Source organism: Oncorhynchus kisutch, linkage group LG4, assembly GCF_002021735.2.
Source record: "Oncorhynchus kisutch isolate 150728-3 linkage group LG4, Okis_V2, whole genome shotgun sequence".
NCBI classification, from domain to species: Eukaryota; Metazoa; Chordata; class Actinopteri; order Salmoniformes; family Salmonidae; genus Oncorhynchus; species Oncorhynchus kisutch.
In genome coordinates, this window is record NC_034177.2 from 44,847,444 (window position 1) to 44,865,911 (window position 18,468).

At 41.6% G+C, this 18,468-nt stretch overlaps 1 protein-coding gene across 4 annotated transcripts in view; it reads right to left on the reverse strand.

Moving 5' to 3' along the window:
* Positions 1-18,468, reverse strand: part of LOC109888901 (liprin-beta-2) — a 124,289-nt gene that overhangs the window by 68,276 nt on the left and 37,545 nt on the right. For all 4 annotated transcript variants that reach the window (XM_031823051.1, XM_031823052.1, XM_031823057.1 and 1 more), the window contains exon 3: positions 10,929-11,152. In XM_031823051.1, coding sequence (XP_031678911.1) covers positions 10,929-11,152 — 224 coding nt within the window. The remainder of the gene's footprint in view (positions 1-10,928; positions 11,153-18,468) is intronic.

Genomic DNA, 18,468 nt, shown 5'->3' on the forward strand with positions numbered 1-18,468 from the left:
GTCTCTTCTTCGCAGAGTGTAATTAATCATGGGTTACAGCCAGTGAGGCTCAGACTCAGACTGTTTGTAAACTCAGTGTCAGACAGATGGTGCTCATTGCAGAGCTTGACTGAGTAAAGTAAGTAAAAAAGTGAATTAGACTTAGAGCACAGTGTGATTGTGATGCACGTTGCCTTTAATGTATTTTGTGATCCTATGTCTTAACACCCTACAGTTTTGTGACCATTGTCCAGATCACTCCTTCTCTCCTCTCTTTTCTCCCTTAGTCACAGGGATGGGGCATCAGAGACATTTGCACATGGGTAATTCCACTATGTAGGTGCATTTTGAATAGTGTAACTTTTTATTTCATCTTATTTTAATAGTCTGTCTATGGAAGCCCTAATGCCCAAGGCACACAAAAAAAGAAAGTAGACTGTTGGAATGATCTTTTTCGAATGACTTAGTGTGTCATTTGAGCGACATTTATACTAGAATTTCTTTTTACTTCTACTTAGTCGTTCAAACGAGATACTAACACATTCGAACAGGATACTAAGTCTTTTGAACAGCTCATTATTAGGGATGTTGTCACGTTCGTCGTATGAAGGAGACCAAGGCGCAGCGTGGTATGCGTACATTCTTATTTATTTAAAGAATGAACACTGAACAAACTAACAAAATAACAAAACGAACCGTGAAGCTATACAAATGAGTGCTGACAGGTAACTACACATAGACAAGATCCCACAAACACCAAAGGGAAATGGCTACCTAAATATGATCCCAAATCAGAGACAATGATAAACAGATGTTTCTGATTGGGAACCATATCAGGCCAACATAGAATTACAAAAACAGAGATATCTCAGGTCAGGGCGTGGCAGATGTAACGATTCACCGATACGCATCGGTCCCCGATTCAAATGTTTAAGATACAAGTGCACGGGGCCGCGGACCCCAAACCAATCCAATTGTTGCAGGTCCAAAAAATCTATTCAAACGTTACGAATCGCCAGTTCACAAAAACGTTTTGCTCATATTACATTATTTCTACTTTCAGAAAATACCTAATCTTTTGTGACAACTGATGCGTCCTCTGCTTCATTGAACTGCATATAACTGTGTTGACAGTCATCGATCTACAAGTAAGTTTGCATGCCGAACAACCCCAGGCAATATCAGTAGCCTAGTCAAACTGCACATTGCGCCCAGCTTTGCGCACTGTACTCAGCTTCGTGCGCTGAGCAACGAAAGGTAGGCAGCCTGTTCCTGATCTTGAACATCTGGCACCGTGAGCATTCAAATTCTAAAATGGCTTGCGTAATATTAGGCTTTATTAGTTGAGTGACAACATATGTCATTTGCTAGATTATTGTTATCTATGCGCTGTTGAAAATTGTGTTTTACCGGAATAAAATTAAGCTACCATAGACAGAACTCTCATCTGGCTATAGCTGCTGAACGGGGCTTACAATAGATTTTATTTTGATTGTTCATGGTTCAGCATCAGCAATAGTTTTGGTAGTTTTGCTTTAAACAATCAGTGTACAGTATATGGTAATTTTTAGATACACAAGGTAAAGTTGATAATGTCTTAACGAGGACAGGAATCACTTTTGCGAGGTAAACTGCATGGCCGTAGGGAGAGGAGAAGATCACTCAGTAAAAACTTCTAAACGGTCAAAACCATTTGACTTTGAGATGGGGGTGAAATCATTTGTAAACGATAAATATTGATATATTACAAGCTCAAACAAGTTAATCAGTGGGTGATGGTGATTTCAGAACCAAAGTGGGGGGTCAAAACTCATAGGCTACAATGCAACATTTTCAAACTAAAACGTATCGTACCTGTTTTGTGTCAGAGCCCATGTTTCTAGATACTGTACGTAATGAATCGTCTTGAAATGGAAACATGCACATCCCTAATTATCTTGTTCAAACGACTCAATTTTGTTTTTGTCTAATTAGGCCTCATTTGTTGGAGCACCAGTTTTGCTTGTCAGGCTAGGCATGCTAGGCTAATAAGAGGTGAGGATCAACTAGATGAGCTGGCCAAACTACTCTCTTCGATGAAAGTCCAAGCACTCTCCCAGTGTTTCCCCAGTTTAAGAATCGAGACATTTGCGAATAACATTTGTCAAATAATAGTGAAGACATCAAAACTATGAAATAACACACGTGACCAAAAAAAGTGTCAATTATCAAAATATGAGGTAATTGATGGTAAGTCTTCACAAGGTTTTCACACACTGTTGCTGGTATTTTGGCCCATTCCTCCATGCAGATCTCCTCTAGAGCAGTGATGTTTTGGGGCTGTTGCTGGGCAACACGGACTTTCAACTCCCACCAAAGATTTTCAATGGGGTTGAGATCTGGAGACTGGCTAGGCCACTCCAGGATCTTGAAATGCTTCTTACACTCCTTCGTTGCCCGGGCAGTGTGTTTGGGATCATTGTCATGCTGAAAGACCCAGCCACGTTTCATCTTTAATGCCCTTGCTGATGGTAGGCTTTGTTACTTTGGTTCCAGCTCTCTGCAGGTCATTCACTAGGTCCCCCCGTGTGGTTCTGGGATTTTTGCTCACCGTTCTTGTGATCATTTTGACCCCATGGGGTGAGATCTTGCGTGGAGCCCCAGATCGAGGGAGATTATTAGTGGTCTTGTATGTCTTCCATTTCCTAATAATTGCTCCCACAGTTGATTTCTTCAAACCAAGCTGCTTACCTATTGCAAATTCAGTCTTCCCAGCCTGGTGCAGGTCTACAATTTTGTTTCTGGTGTCCTTTGACAGCTCTTTGGTCTTGGCCATAGTGGAGTTTGGAGTGTGACTGTTTGAGGTTGTGGACAGGTGTCTTTTATACTGATAACAAGTTCAAACAGGTGCCATTAATACAGGTAACGAGTGGAGGACAGAGGAGCCTCTTAAAGAAGAAGTTACAGGTCTGCGAGAGCCAGAAATCTTGCTTGTTTGTAGGTGACCAAATACTTATATTCCACCATAATTTGCAAATAAATTCATAAAAAATCCTACAATGTGATTTTCTGGATTTTTCCCCCTCATTTTGTCTGTCATAGTTGAAGTGTACCTATGATGAAAATGACAGGCCTCTCTCATATTTTGGAGGTTATTTCATTTTTAAAAAGTGAGCGATTGTAAATCTGAATAAAGGCCAAAATAATATTTGTAAAGGCCAAAACATTTATTTCTGTGTTTAGAGGGAGAGAAACGCTGGGCCAATTGTCCGCCGCCCTATGGAACTCCCAATCACGCTCGGATGTAATACAAAATAATAGTTTTTGTGATATAATTTGTTTGGTCTTAGTTGTAGTTAGTTGTAAATTCGCCTAAACAAACTGCGCTATCAATTTAGGAGTCTACAATCTCACCATGCTCCACCAGCAGATCGATGTGCCTAACATTTGCAATGGCAGATATACTTTGGAGGAGATGGGAAACGTTGCCCATACTACGTTTTTGGGTCCGTGGTGCATTCTGGGCGATTCTGGGACAAGGAGTGCTCTCTTTCAAGGATAGAATGGGAGTCTATTGGGAGCTAGCTCCAAAATCCAACGTTAGCACACATTTTGTCAACAAGAAGTACAACATTACACACCTTTTCCGATATGTGAGATAATTAACTAGCTATCTGTAATATCGTATTGCTTTGGAATCGTGAACACGATTGGTCGACAGTCTGCTGGTTAGGGTGTTATACGTTCCTGCATTCATAGGATTCCTACCACCTTTCTATAATATCTCAACAGCACCATACAATGCACCCTGGACTAAAGAGGCAGACAAATAGGAACAATCGTGCTAGACCCTCTGTTAACCTTTTTATATGTGAGTTCCAAATATTTTAACGGTCGCGCCAGATTGAGTTATTTTATGTACGTGATGTCAGAATGCACTCTGCTCCAAAATGTGATTATTACGCAACAGTACAGTTAACACGCGCTTCCTGCTAATTATCTATAAGCTGTTTCAATTTGTAAATGTCAAATTATTTTCTAACAAGTTCCATTTTCCAACAACAGTTTGAATTAAGGTGTGTCCTGCCTCCTCATTAATTCACATAGAAGTTGCCCATTTCAGCATTGCGGACAATTTATGTTTGAGGCTTTACTGAGTCGGACAAACTTCACTAATGTTTGCGCAGATCAAGTCTGCAGACAGTCGCGCAGTCTGGCACGAATTAGAACATTTTCTGGTTGCCGCTTGCATTGCCTTCCATTTTGTTTTCCTTACAAATAATAACATTGGACATGTGTGTGTTCCTATGAAAGTAAGTTCCTTATTTTCTGAATATAGTGATGTTGTTTCTACTGTAGGCGTATACAGTATGTATGCACAGTTGAAGTCAGAAGTTTACATACACCTTAGCCAAATATATTTAAACTCCGTTTTTGACAATTCATGACATTTAATCCTAGTAAAAATTCCATGCCTTAGGTCAGTTAGGATCACCACTTTATTTTAAAAAATGTGCAAATGTCAGAATACTAGTGGAGAGAATGATTTATTTCTGCTTTTATTTCTTCACATATTTCGTCACATTCCCAGTGGATCAGAAGTTTACATACATTCAATTAGTATTTGGTAGCACTGCCTTCAAATAGTTTAACTTGGGTCAAACGTATCGGGAAGCCTTCCACAAGCTTCCCACAATAAGTTGGGTGAATTGTGTCCCATTCCTCCTGACAGAGCTGGTGTAACCGAGTCGGGTTTGAAGGCCTCCTTGCTTGCACGTGCTTTTTCAGTTCTGCCCATAAATATCTATAGGATTGAGGTCAGGGCTTTGTGATGGCCACTCCAATACCTTGACTTTATTGCCCTTAGCCATTTTGCCACAACTATGGAAGTATGCTTGGGGTCATTGTCCATTTGGAAGACCCATTTTCCGACCAAGCTTTAACTTCCTGATTGATGTCTTGAGATGTTGCTTCAATATATCCACATAATTTTCCATCCTCATGATGCCATCTATTTTGTGAAGTGCACCAGTCCCTCCTGCAGCAAAGCACCCCCACAACATGATGCTGCCACCCCCGTGCTTCACGGTTGGGATGGTGATCTTCGGCTTGCAAGCCTCCCTCTTTTTCCTCCAAACATAACAATGGTCATTATGGCCAAACAGTTCTATTTTTGTTTCATGGGGACAGAGGACATTTCTCCAAAAAGTACGATCTTTGTCCCCATGTGCAAACCGTAGTATGGCTTTTTATGGTGGTTTTTATGGTGGTTTGAGCGTACACTCCAGGGACCACTGTAGAATGATCACATCATGTGCTCGTATGTGTCAAAGGGTTAATAAAATGCATGTTTTCCCATCTCAAGAGGTTAAGTAACATTTTTAAATAGTATAGTGCATATTAAGTGTCAAATCAAGTAACAGGTTTGACTGTAACGGGGTTGACGATTTCATCTTAAATCATCCATAAATCCCCATGTGACAGGGAGAATGGAAGATTGTTTTGTGCAACAATAGAAAAAAATTGCATCGTGAAAGGGGTAACAATTAAGTACCCTACTGTGATTGTTTTCAATTAAAATGGACAAGAAGAAACAAAAATAGCTTCTTTGCGAGAGCAATTTCTCAAGCAAGAATTTTGTTATGACTGTCTGGGAGTGATCTGAGTGGGGAGGGGAAAACTGAAACTTGGTGTTATTGACAGAGATTATTTGAACTCTCGTTCTCATTGGTTCATTAACAAATGTACCCCTTGCTGATATCACCAGGCAGGCCAAAACTCCATCCCACCAAAACAGGGAAAAATTTCAGTCTGTCTTTTCAGACAGCTCTTACACTAAAAGGGCATTATCATAATTTAACAGTATTATTCCGACCTCATAATGTGGAAATATACACAGAGTGTACCATTCATTAGGAACACCTGCTCTTTCCATGACATAGACTGATCAGGTGAATCCAGGTGAAAGCTATGATCCCTTATTGATGTTGCATGTTAAATACACTTCAATAAGTGAGGATGAAGGGGAGGAGACAGGTTAAAGAAGGATTTTTAAGCCTTGAGACAATTGAGACATGGCTTGTGTATGTGGGCCATTCAGAGAGTAAATGGGCAGGACAAAATATTTAAGTGCCTTTGAACGGGGTATGGTAGTAGATGCCAGGTGCACCGGTTTGAGTGTGTCAAGAACTGCAATGCTGCTGGGTTTTTCACACTCAACAGTTTTTCACACTCAAGCAGCCTCAGGCTGCACAGCTGTTCTCTCATCAAGTGATCATATCTTCACCCATCAGACTATTCTCAATTGAATTTTTACTAATATGTCAAATTAGCTTAGATTTAGAATGGCCCATTATCAATGGGCAGGAACAGTGGGCAGGAACAGGGGCAGGGGAAAAATACATGTAATCTGTATGCACTCAAATAGCGAATGGAGGCCGGTCAATTTTTCAATGATGCCTGACAGGCTACTTCGATTTTATAGCTGAGCTGTGCTTAATATGAGCAGCTGCGAAATAAATATAAGAACACTTATTTCACTCCATGCATCAACCACTATTTGAGGAGATTGCTCTCGCTGTGCGACAGGTGATATTCCGCCCAAACTCGGTATACCATGGGCTCTCCAACCCTAAACCTGGAGCTACCCCGTGCTTAATTCGTTAGTAATATTTTTTCGCAACAAAATACATTTCACTAAACAGTTGACAGCCCTTCTGCCCGCTCGAGGAAGGAATAAAGGGGAGAGAGGAGGAGATGGAAATGCATGTGCCACCCAATTAATTATGAAAATATTTAAAAATCCCTATTACTAGGCTATTCAGAATCCAATATAAATTCACTATAATTATAGGCTACCTGTAAGCAGGCCTGCACAATCAATGAACCATCAGCATTGCCTAGGGCTCTCTCCCAGAATCATGGATAGACATTTTGCATAAGGTAACCAGTCCACCCAGTATGCATAATAATACAGTCCACACTCAAAGGCGATTACTAAAATGTGTTTAATTTTGGAGTATAGGCTAGACCAATTATGCACCGAAGACATCTTAAATCAGTTTTGTTTTATGTTTTTCTGCTATGGGTAATATGCAGTAGGCTACATTTTGTATAACTGCACAATCAGGGGGGGGGGGGGGGGTTTGGGCTCATAAGCGTATGCATAAGCTCTAATAACATCTACAATGGCCATGATTTGCACTCAGTTTCAACCTGCTCTTGAACTTCTTTCTTCAAATTGACCTTCATCGTGAGGTGAGTTTTTAAAGGACCATGCTATTCTGATGATAAGTGTTTGATGTGATTTTCTATTGCATTTTGCATTGATGTCAGAGTGGTTAGTGGGACGATAGAGCCCTGAGCACCAGACCATTAGCAACCTGATGATCGTTAGTTTTTTTTTTACCTTAAAAATGAATCACTAATCACAGGAAATAAATACTTATCTTCAGAAATGACTGTCAAAGCAACAAAATAACTAGGGCTTTACAACAGGGCTCAAAACTGCGACCAAAACACTCATTTTGTGGAACGACCCACATGATATGTCCTCTCCTGAAGCACAGGTATGGCTCAACGAGCCACTCTCTCTCCCTACTGTGCGCATGGAGGAGTGGTGCATTCTAATAAGCACGACCAAATTACCGTTGCTCAAAATGCGAGTGTTTTGGTCACAGTTTTGAGCCCTGTTGTAAAGCCCTAGTTATTTGACTTGGCAGTGCAATTTGTATTTATGATTTATTCAAACTCCATTGTGCAATTGACCAAAAATGTACCATATGAAAGTATCTGCCTGTCCCTGTTTCACTGTTGGCTGCTGTGTGAGCGAGCCACTCTCTCTCCCTACTGTGCGCATGGAGGAGTGGTGCATTCTAATAAGCACGACCAAATTACCGTTGCTCAAAATGTAATTGCGGCACAAATACAGTTATCAAAGCAACTACTGTTGTTCTAGTTACAGAGAGGAGAGTCACACCTTCCTGTGAGTATATCATTTATTTCTCTCAATACTGAGTTGATGGCACCACTTTACCACCAGAGTAGTAGTTTCTATGTGGTCTATATTAAAAGGCATTTACTATAATATGCTTATACAATTCAATATTTGTGCCCAGTTTCTACTTGCAGCAGGTTTGTTTTTTATCTCAATGTCAAATCATTCTGTGTAACAATTTAACATGATTGTTTTCAATCAAAATGGTCAAAAAGAAACAGAGCAAGAGGAATTTCTCAAGCTTTGCTTTGCTAGGACTGTCTGGGAGTAGTCTGAGTGAGGAAAACAGAAAACTAGCTGTTATTGGCAGAGGTTTGGTCTATTCACTCATTTACCACCTAGTGATGTCACCAGGCAGGCCAAAACTCCATTCTACCAAAACAGACTGAAGTTTCAAGTTTCACATTAAAAGAGCATTATCATAATTTTCACAATTTCACAGTATTATTTCAACCTCATATTTTGGAATTATATATAAAAGACAGAAAAATCATGTTTTTGATTGCACTGGGCATTTTAAATATCAAACGGACTCAAAAGGCACTCATTTTGTGGAACGACCCACATGATATGTCCTCTCCTGAAGCACAGGTATGGCTCAACGACAGCCAAGAATGCATATATATATTTTTGACATTTTTTATATTTTTTGGAACTAATGGCACCTGGTATTCCCAGGCGGTCTATCGTCCCAGTACTAACCAGGCCTGACTTTGAACTGGCGTGTTCAGGGTGGTATGGCTAATCTCTACAACTCCTCAATTGGCTCGGGAGAGGCAAAGGTCGAGTCATGCGTCCCCCGAAACATGACCCGCCTGGCCGCCTACTTCTTATCACACTGCTCGCTTAACCCAGATGTCAGCCGCACCAATGTGTCAGAGGAAACACTGTTCGACTAACGATTGGAGTCAGCTTGCAGGCTCCCAGCCCAGTTGCAAGGAGTCACTGGAGCACGATGAGCCAAGGAAAGCCCCCACCGGCCTAACCCTCCCGTACCCCAGACGGCCAATTGTGCACTGTCCTATGGAACTCTCTGTCACGGCCAGATGTGACAAAGCTTGGAATCGAACCCTAGGCTGTAATGGTGCCTCAGCACTGCGGTGCAGTTCTTTTGACCTCTGCGCCACCCAGGAGCACAAGAATGCATACATATCATGAGGGATGCAAATCATGCAAACGTCGTCAGGCTCAACAATAAAACAGATTTGGTAATCCATCTGGAGTGCATGTGCTCTGATCATATTCCCAGCCCTGCTATGGAACTGCAACAAGGAAGTGGAGTGCTCCAGTGACTCCATTGCTACACTCACTGCTTTCAGGGCTTGAAGGGGCTGACTGTGCACTCTGTCCTGCACCTGGCTATGTTGACTGCTGAGTTGGACAATCACTAGGATAACTCTCTTTCTTTCTCCCCCCCCCCCATCTCTCTTTCAAACAATCCCTCCTTGTATAAGTCAAGGCAACAACTTTCCCTTTAAGGCAAAATCTTCAATCTCGTGCTTCTTCTGCGCCAGACTTGACCCCTGTCTTACTGTCTGACATTCTCCGATCGACAGACAATAGCTTCAGGTCAGCGATAGCGAGCATCACAGGGTCTCTCTTCTTCCTGCCAATAACATACGGAGGGAGCTTGATCCTATTTCCTCTGTGGAGGGGCTCAGTTCCTCAGAGAGCAGTGTGTTTAGTTTAATGGAGGAGTGTGTGTGTTTAATCCTGCTCTGGGCCAGTAGAGATGGGGGTCTCAGTAGAGAGACTGTATAGCGTGTAAGACCCCTGCTGAATAGAAAAAGCATTAGCCTCTCCGACTCCGAGAGAGGGGGAAAAAAGAGCCTTTCATTGGCCCCTTAGCCCCGGCAACAGGTTGTTTACTGCAGCCTCGGCCAATGACAAGACATTGTATTCCATAACAACGTCAAACATTCACGTCAACATTCGGCCACAATGAACAAAGCCCTGGCTCACAGTAGCAGTATCATCATGTGCTTGTCATTTCCTAAATATGATCCAAATATGTAAAGTGCCTGCATACCCTCGTAGACCTGGTCATGATATTTACAGACAGCCAACAATAAAAACAAAAAACTAAGAAACATGCACGACATTCCCAAATAAATCTATAGACTAAGAGCTCGATGTGCTGCTCCAGCTGAACAGTGAACACATGAAGAATTGATTCAGACTTACCCCCTAACACCCCAGACTGCTTCAGCTGTGCTTGAGGTGACCAGACAGAGAACATACAGAGCTAACAGAGGGAGTAGAGAGTGAGTAGAGAGAGGGAAACGTGGAGTGAGTAGAGAGAGGGAAAAAGTGAGTGTGGAGAGTAGGAGGAAAAGAAGAGAGGGGTGATTAGAAAGAGGGAGAGTGGAGAGGTTGTGAGTAATGCAGAAAGAGGGGACAAGGCAGGAAGTTGAGTTCAGCCCTATTAGGATTCTCTGAGGAACACGTTGAGTCTTTTAAACATGGCCAGCCTTAGTCCCAGACACAGCCATGCTAAGATCTAACAGCACCCAGGAATAGTTGTCTGTCTAAAACTCATACACAGCAGCTGCTGCTGCAATGAATCAACCCTCGCTCCTTCAATGTGATACAAAGAGAGAGAGAAAAAAATGAAAATTGAGAACCTGCCTCAATTGGAAGTAAATAAGAAGTTGAAATGTTCCACATAATATTATTCATCCTACTGACCCAAGATGGCCTGTAAACAACTGTGATAATATTCTGAGCAAATAATGAATGATGCTCATCTATATTATCTGTTTATAGCCTATATATAAATATATGTTGTTAGACAAAGGAAGATAACGGTGGTTGCTAAAGATGGTTGGCGAAGGTAATGGTTGTTTTATATGGTTGGCATAAGTAACGACTACTTGAGATGGTTGGCATAAGTAACGGTTACTTGACATCGTTGGCATAAGTAATGGAAAAATACAGCATTTCCATAGACCCAGGTGTGCTTCCTGCTACTCACCGAGACCCTTTCTGAGTACCTGTCCATGTCAAGCCAGTCCATGAGCATGTGAGCGGTGCTGCTGGGGACCTGGGCCCTCAGGGTGTCCCTCTCCTCCTCTCTGGGCTGCAGCTCCAGGGCCAGCCTCAGGTCCTCAACCAGCTGCAGCACCTGCAGGGGTCCCGCGCTGCCCGGGGAGCCCAGCTCAAACAGGCCGTTGGTGTACTCGGCTGCAGCCTTGGAGCCTGCCAGGGACAAAGGACAAAGAGTACATATCTTGTCCACTATAATGACTATCAGCACATATACATATCGCAGTATCAGACCCACTCAGCTCCCTTCTACACATCCAACCTACAGGAGGGTAGCACTCCAGGAACAGGGTCTGGGAGCCCGAGGTAAGAGCAACAAGTGTATAGTGTGGAGCCTGAAAGAAGAGATTTTACGTTTGGTAGCTAATCCCAGATTACGGAGAGAGGATCAGAGCAGCAGTGTATTATCATGACATCTTAATGCTCCAATACGCTTCCTTTTTCCCTATTAGCCTACTTTACACTAGCATCAGATCGAGGCAGAACATGCAAATACATTTCCTTTGTTTTGCCATTATGGAACTAGAGATGATGTGACCTACAGGACAGGTCAGGACAGAGGACATTTTACATTTACATTGATAAGGCCACGGTGAAGTACTATAGCTGGTTAAGACCAGGGAATGCCTATGTGCTCTAGAGGTCTGTGGGTATCTAAAACAATATGAAAATGGCCTCACCACTCCTATGATACTGGGGTGGGCCATGAGGTCACATGGGCCTGTAGATAGAGTTGTCCTATGTTTCTGTCCCCCTAATGCCTTCACACTCAACTGGCTGACGTATCATGACATCATAATGATGTTTCTTCCTATTGTTATGTTAGCAGAAAAGTGAAGTAAAGTAACAAATTAAAAAACATTTAAAAAAATTTATCTGGTGGTCTTGGCAGTACTAACCTGATCCCAGATCTGTTTGTGTTGGCTTGCCCACTCCTATGGTCAATGTCATAACATGTAGCACAAACAGATCTGGGACTTGTCATTATCTATGTATACAAACAGCCGTACAGCTGATGGAAAAACATGCAGCGAAACCATGGTACATTGAGTGCATGCTTTGGTTGGCTTGACATTTGAGGACGATGTAGAAAAGAAAACCCTAGATTTTCCGTAAATATGCCTGTGCCTGCCTGAGGGTCAGTGGGGATACAAACAATGGATTATATACTCATGTTCAACTGCATCTCTTTACAGATATCATAACTACGGGTATCTACAGCCAAATAGCCCTGTTTTCTGTTCATCTCATATCTAGTATACTCAGCTTTATTCAGATCACAAGCCTGTTACAAAACAGTTGGTGCAATAAAACGCCTTAAACAAGTTAACAAGCCAGCCCAGTTAAACAGTAGTTGTAGTTTAGTATGCTCTTCTGTTTGTCTGAGCATAGTTTGAAGTTGGTTGAGGTTTCCAAATACTAATCAAATAACTAATTCATATTATCCTAGTATCGATTGACAATAAGTGAAAAAACATAAAGAAACAAATTATTCAACTCAAGATGATAATATGACCGTATCGCTCATCTGATTCAGATGTCCCGGCAATAACCAGTAGGTGGCATATTTTCAAGCCCACCACCACTGCAGCAACTCATAACCTGAATATTATACCTTAATGTCAAGTGCCTTTCAGAGACGTTTCCCACGTAATACTGAAAACGAAAAGTATTTCCTAAGTATGTTCTAATACTCAAATGTAATCAGACCAGTATCTCAAAATATGATGATTGGGATTCCTCGCAGTAATTACATTTTTATTAAATTCTATTTGTAGTTCGTGACACACCAAGGCTGCATAGTAAAGTAATACACTTGACTTCTAACCAACCATATCTTACTGTGATAATAGCAATGCTTAGTTTGTGAACATATTGTTTTCACCTTGACAACTTGGTCAGTCAAGCATATTCACTTGACTGTTGAACCTGATTTCTTGTCATGGTGGATTGAGAGGAAAGGGCAGGACCAGTGGCATGATATTCAAATATTAGACCAGATGTATTTAGATTTACACAATAACACACACTGCTGTGATATTCCCCAACACACAGTAAGTGACTCCATGATGAATCCCGTGGTTGTCAGTGTTGCATGCCTTTCTCTCTCCACAGTCTGATTGTAGCAAGTTGTCTTGCTGATCCTTTCGGCAACAAACTGGCATGTTGATCTCCACCCCCCACACTCTAATTTGTTGACTGACTGCATTAAACATTTATCCTCTATTAGTTCAATCATGGTGGCAATAGCTGAGCTTGCTGCAGGGAATGTGACCCCGAGTCACACTCCCTACAAAGTATTGTCCCTAATTTAACAGCCACGCATGGGTACACACGCAGTGGCTTTCCAAAAAGGCTTGGCACTCGGCTAAATAGCCGATAACAGACTCATTGTAAGCCGGCTACTTTTTCTACTTCATATATCAACCAGACTTCTTTTCATTTCAAAGTTTACATTCGACTAGTCAGAAAAGTCTACATATACTTCTCCCGTTAGAACGAATGATATGCATCTTTTAGCGATTTATTGATAGGACAGGCGCCTGTCAGTCACAAAGAACATGATGGCAGGGAAACAGCTGGTTTGCCAATCTGCTGTCTGTCCCGCCTCTCGGTAGGTCTCCTGTGAGTGAATTTACACATCCCCGTGTGAATGTTTCCCCTCTGATTTTTCCAGCAGCGGCAAAGTTAGCATGGGGGGGGCGGTCACAGAGACAACATTCGTTCCCTGCAATACTACACATTTTGTCATGGGGCTGAGAGAGGCCTAGACAATATCCAAAACAACTAACAACATACTGAATTCATACAATTCATATATTTTCAGTAATCATGTCTTTCTACTCAATACCACAACTCATCTTACCAATTTGGGAGGTAAAGTCATTAAAGTATTCAATAATTTAGCTGTTTATTTCAGTTGGAAGCAAGGCAATAGAATGTACCAGAAGCCACCAAAATAGAGCTAGTTCCGGAACCCCCCAACCCAGAATTCCATGGCTGGCTACTTTTTATATCCGGCTGCTTCCATGTACTTACAGAAAACACTGCACACACACACACACACACACACACACACACACACACACACACACACACACACACACACACACACACACACACACACACACACACACACACACACACACACACACACACACACACACACACACACACACACACACAAACTGTTACTGCATAGACCCTTTAAACAGGATTCATACTGTACACGCAAGAAAAAGGACGATGCCATTAAAACACGCTCATATCTTGGGAGCACATCATAGCAGAACAGACTTATCTGATTTCCACTGTAAACAAGCTAAACATCCAATCATGCTCCTTCCTTATCCTGGAGGATCTCCAACAAAGCCCTCAGAAATAACATTAAGGTCTGACATACTGTAAGCCAGTGTGGGTTCTTCATTTGAATGCTATCTCTTTCATCCATCTTCATCTTTGCAACATCAACTGTATTTGGCAGGTTGACGTTTACTGGGATGGATCTTGTCCAGGAGACAGAGCTGAGCGATTTGCACTAGATTGGCTAGTTGCAAAGTAAAAATTGGCTATATATCGTAAAAATTCATGAAAGCAAAAATGTGTCTTTTGGTCTTAATTTAAGGTTAGGGCAGCAGTGTGGTTACAGTTAGAGTTAGATTTAACATCTTACATTGTGGCTGTGCCAGCTAGTAGCTACAGAGCTGCCTCTGTGTTTTCAGCATGTTGGAATGAAATGCACTAGCTGGAGATTTCCATCCACACTATGAATACTGTTTTTATATGTCATTCAGGCCATCACTGCCTGCTGGGCATCTTCAGCATGAGTAGACAGGCCCTGTCCTCCATGTCTCTAAACATGAGTTATGGCGTCAAAGATTATATAAACACATCATGGTCCTCTCTGGCTCAGTTGGTAGAGCACGGAAACTACACAATTGTAGATTTGATTCCCACTGGGACCACCTATACGAAAATGTATGCACGCATGACTGTGAGTCGCTTTGGACAAAAGCACCTACTAAACGGCATGTATTGTTATATTACTATTATAGTATGACAGTATGTACCATGTCAAAAAAAAATCTGGCCTAGCGACCTGATCGGAAAATACTCCCGTGGGTTAGTATTCTGTTCATTGGGACTTCTGAAAATATTATTGCTTTTGTTATCCCACAGAACATACCCAGCTAGCACATAACGTTAACGAGAGCCTGGTGAGAGCGTTGTTTTCCTGTGGTTATTTTGCATAGAACCTTCCCATAACTTTCCGGGAATGTTGCAAGATAGTTGCTTGGCTTTGGAACATGCTCAGCACATTTAAGGAACTTCACAAAAACATTATTTTATTACATTAACAGCATGTTCCTAAACATTCAAACATGGTTACATTTAATAAAACATGTGGTAACGTTCTAGGAACATTCTCCAACTGGTTTAACATTGAGAAGGTTTCCAAATAGTTCAGAGAACGTTTACATTCTTCTGTGGGAATTTCAGTACTTCAACATAACGTTTTCTGCAGGTTTACTCATGGTTCTATTTAAAGTAATGTTCTCAGAACATTCAGAGAATGTTAAGAAAGGCCAACCCACTTGGAAGCCGGCCCCACCCACTGAGGAGCCAGGCCCAGCCAATCAGAATGAGTTTTTCTCCACAAAAGGGCTTTATTACAGACAGAAATACTCCTCAGCAGCCCTACTCTGCCCTCTCAGACGATCCCACAGGTGAAGAAGCCGGATGTGGAGGTCCTGGACTGGCTTGGTTACACGTGGTTCTCTGCTGTTGTGAGGCCTGTTAGACGTACTTCCAAATTCTCTAAAACAACGTTGGAGGCAGCTTATGATAGTGGCATTAACAGTAAATTCTCTGGCAACAGCTCTGGTGGACAGTCCTGCAGTCAGTATGCCAATTGCACGTTCCCTAAAAAATTGAGACATCTGTGGCATTTTGGTGTGTGATAAAACTGCACATTTTAGAGTGGCCTTTTATTGTCCCCAGCATAAGGTGCACATGTGTAAGGATTATGCTGTTGAATATGCTTCTTGATATGCTACACCTGTCAGGTGGATGGGCTATCTTGGCAAAGGAGAAATCTTCATTAACAGGGATGTAAACAAATTTGTGCACAAAATTTGAGAGAAATTAGCTTTTTGTACGTATGTACGTATTATTTCAGCTCATGAAACATGGGACCAACACTTTACATGTTGTGTTGTATTTTTGTTCAGTTTAGTACATTCCGTTCTCAGCGTCAACAAAATGTTATACTCTATCTTGTTAAGTGTGTTCAGCCATCATGACCACACCCACTAATTGGGCACATGATGGGGCGGCAGGGTAGCCTAGTGGTTAGAGCGTTGGACTAGTAACCGAAAGGTTGCAAGTTCAAATCCCTGAGCTGACAAGGTACAAATCTGTTGTTCTGCCCCTGAACAGGCAGTTAACCCACTGTTCCTAGGCTGTCATTGAAAATAAGAATTTGTTCTTAACTGACTTGCCTAGTTAAATAAAGGTAAAAAAAAAAAAATGATCTTAATGAATGCCTGTTTCCTTTGAAATGGGGTCTGTTTGAAAATGAATATCTTTGTATGAGTTATAAAAACGTGGCACAGTGTACTAATTGCATGGATAAAGAACAGAAGATCATACTGTCAGGTCCATAAATATTTGGACATTGACCAAGTTATTCATATTTTAGCTGTCTACCACAGCATATTGGAGGTGACATTAAGTAATGAATATGAGCTGAAGTGCAGACTTTCAGCTTCAATTTGAGGGTATTAACATCCAAATTGGGTGAACGGTATAGGAATTACAGCACGTTTTATATGTGGTCCCCCCCTTTTTAAGGGACCAAAAGTAATTGGACAATTGGCTGCTCAGCCGTTCCATGGCCAGGTGTGTGTTATTCCCTCATTAGTTAATTTACAAGTAAGCAGATAAAACGTCTAGAGTGGATTTCAAGTGTAGCGTTTGCATTTGGAATCTGTTTCTGTTAACCCTCAATATGAAGTCCAAAGAGCTGTCACTGCCATTGAAGCAAGCCATCATTAGGCTGAAAAATCTAAGCAAATCCATCAGAGTGAAAACATCAAGTGTTGTCAAATCAACTATTTGGTACATTCTTAAAAAGAAAGAACGCACTGGTGAGCTCAGGAACACCAAAAGACCCAGAAGACCACGGATAACAACTGTGGTGGATGACAGAAGAATTATTTCCTTGGTGAAGAAAAACCCCTTCACAACAGTTGGCCAGATCAAGAACACCCTCCAGGAGGCAGGTGTATCTGTGTCAAAGTCAAGAGAAGACTTCACCAGAGTAAATAGTGACGGTTTACCACAAGATGTAAACCGTCGGTAAGCCTCAAAAACAGGAAGACCAGATTAGAGTTAGCCAAACAACATCTGAAAAAGCCTGTACAGTTCTGGAACAACATCCTATGGACAGATGAGACAAAGATCAACTTGTACCAGAATGATGGGAAGAGAAGGGAAGGAACTGCTCATGATTTGAAGCATACAACCTCATCTGTGGAAGTAGTGTTATGGCGTGGGCATGTATGGCTGCCAATGGAGCTGGTTCCCTTGTATTTATTGATGACGTGACTGCTGACAAAAGCAGCAGGATGAATTCTGAAGTGTTTAGGGCTATATCTGCTCAGATTCAGCCAAATGCTTCAAAACCCATTGGATGGCGCTTCACAGTATAGATGGAGAATGGCACGAAGCATACTGCGAAAGCCACCCAATACTTTTTTAAGGCAAAGAAGTGGAATGTTCCGCAATGGCCAAGTCAATCACCTGACCTGAATCCAATTGAGCATGCATTTCACTTGCTGAAAGCAAAACTGAAGGTAAAACGCCCCAAGAACAAGCAGGAACTGAAGACCGCTGCAGTAAAGGCCGGGCAGAGCGTCACAAGGGAAGAAACACAGCATCTGGTGACGTCTATGGGTTCCAGACTTCAGGCAGTCATTGACTGCAAAGGATTTGCAACCAAGTATTAAAACTCACAATTTAATTCATGATTATGTTTGTTTGTCCAATTACTTTTGAGCCTCTAAAATTGGGGGGCTAAATGGTTGTAATTCCTATAAGGTTCATACAATAATTTTGACAAAACTCTTAAATTAAAGATGAAAGTCTGCACTTAAAGCACATCTTGATAATTTCCTTTCAAATCCATTGTGGTGGCGTACAGAGACAAAATTACGCAAATTGTGTCACTGTCCAAATACTTATGAACCTGACTGTACATCTGAATCACACTGTTGCTGTGCCACAAGAAAACATTTGTGTTTGCATGGTTCAAAACAGTTAACCTAAATTAAGATAGGATTATTAGAAGTGTTATTAAAAGTCCTCTTGAAACATTCAGTGAAACCTCAAAAACCTTTACATTTTGTTTAAGACATACACAACATTTAGAGAATGTTCTCCGAACGTTATATAATATCTTAAACTAT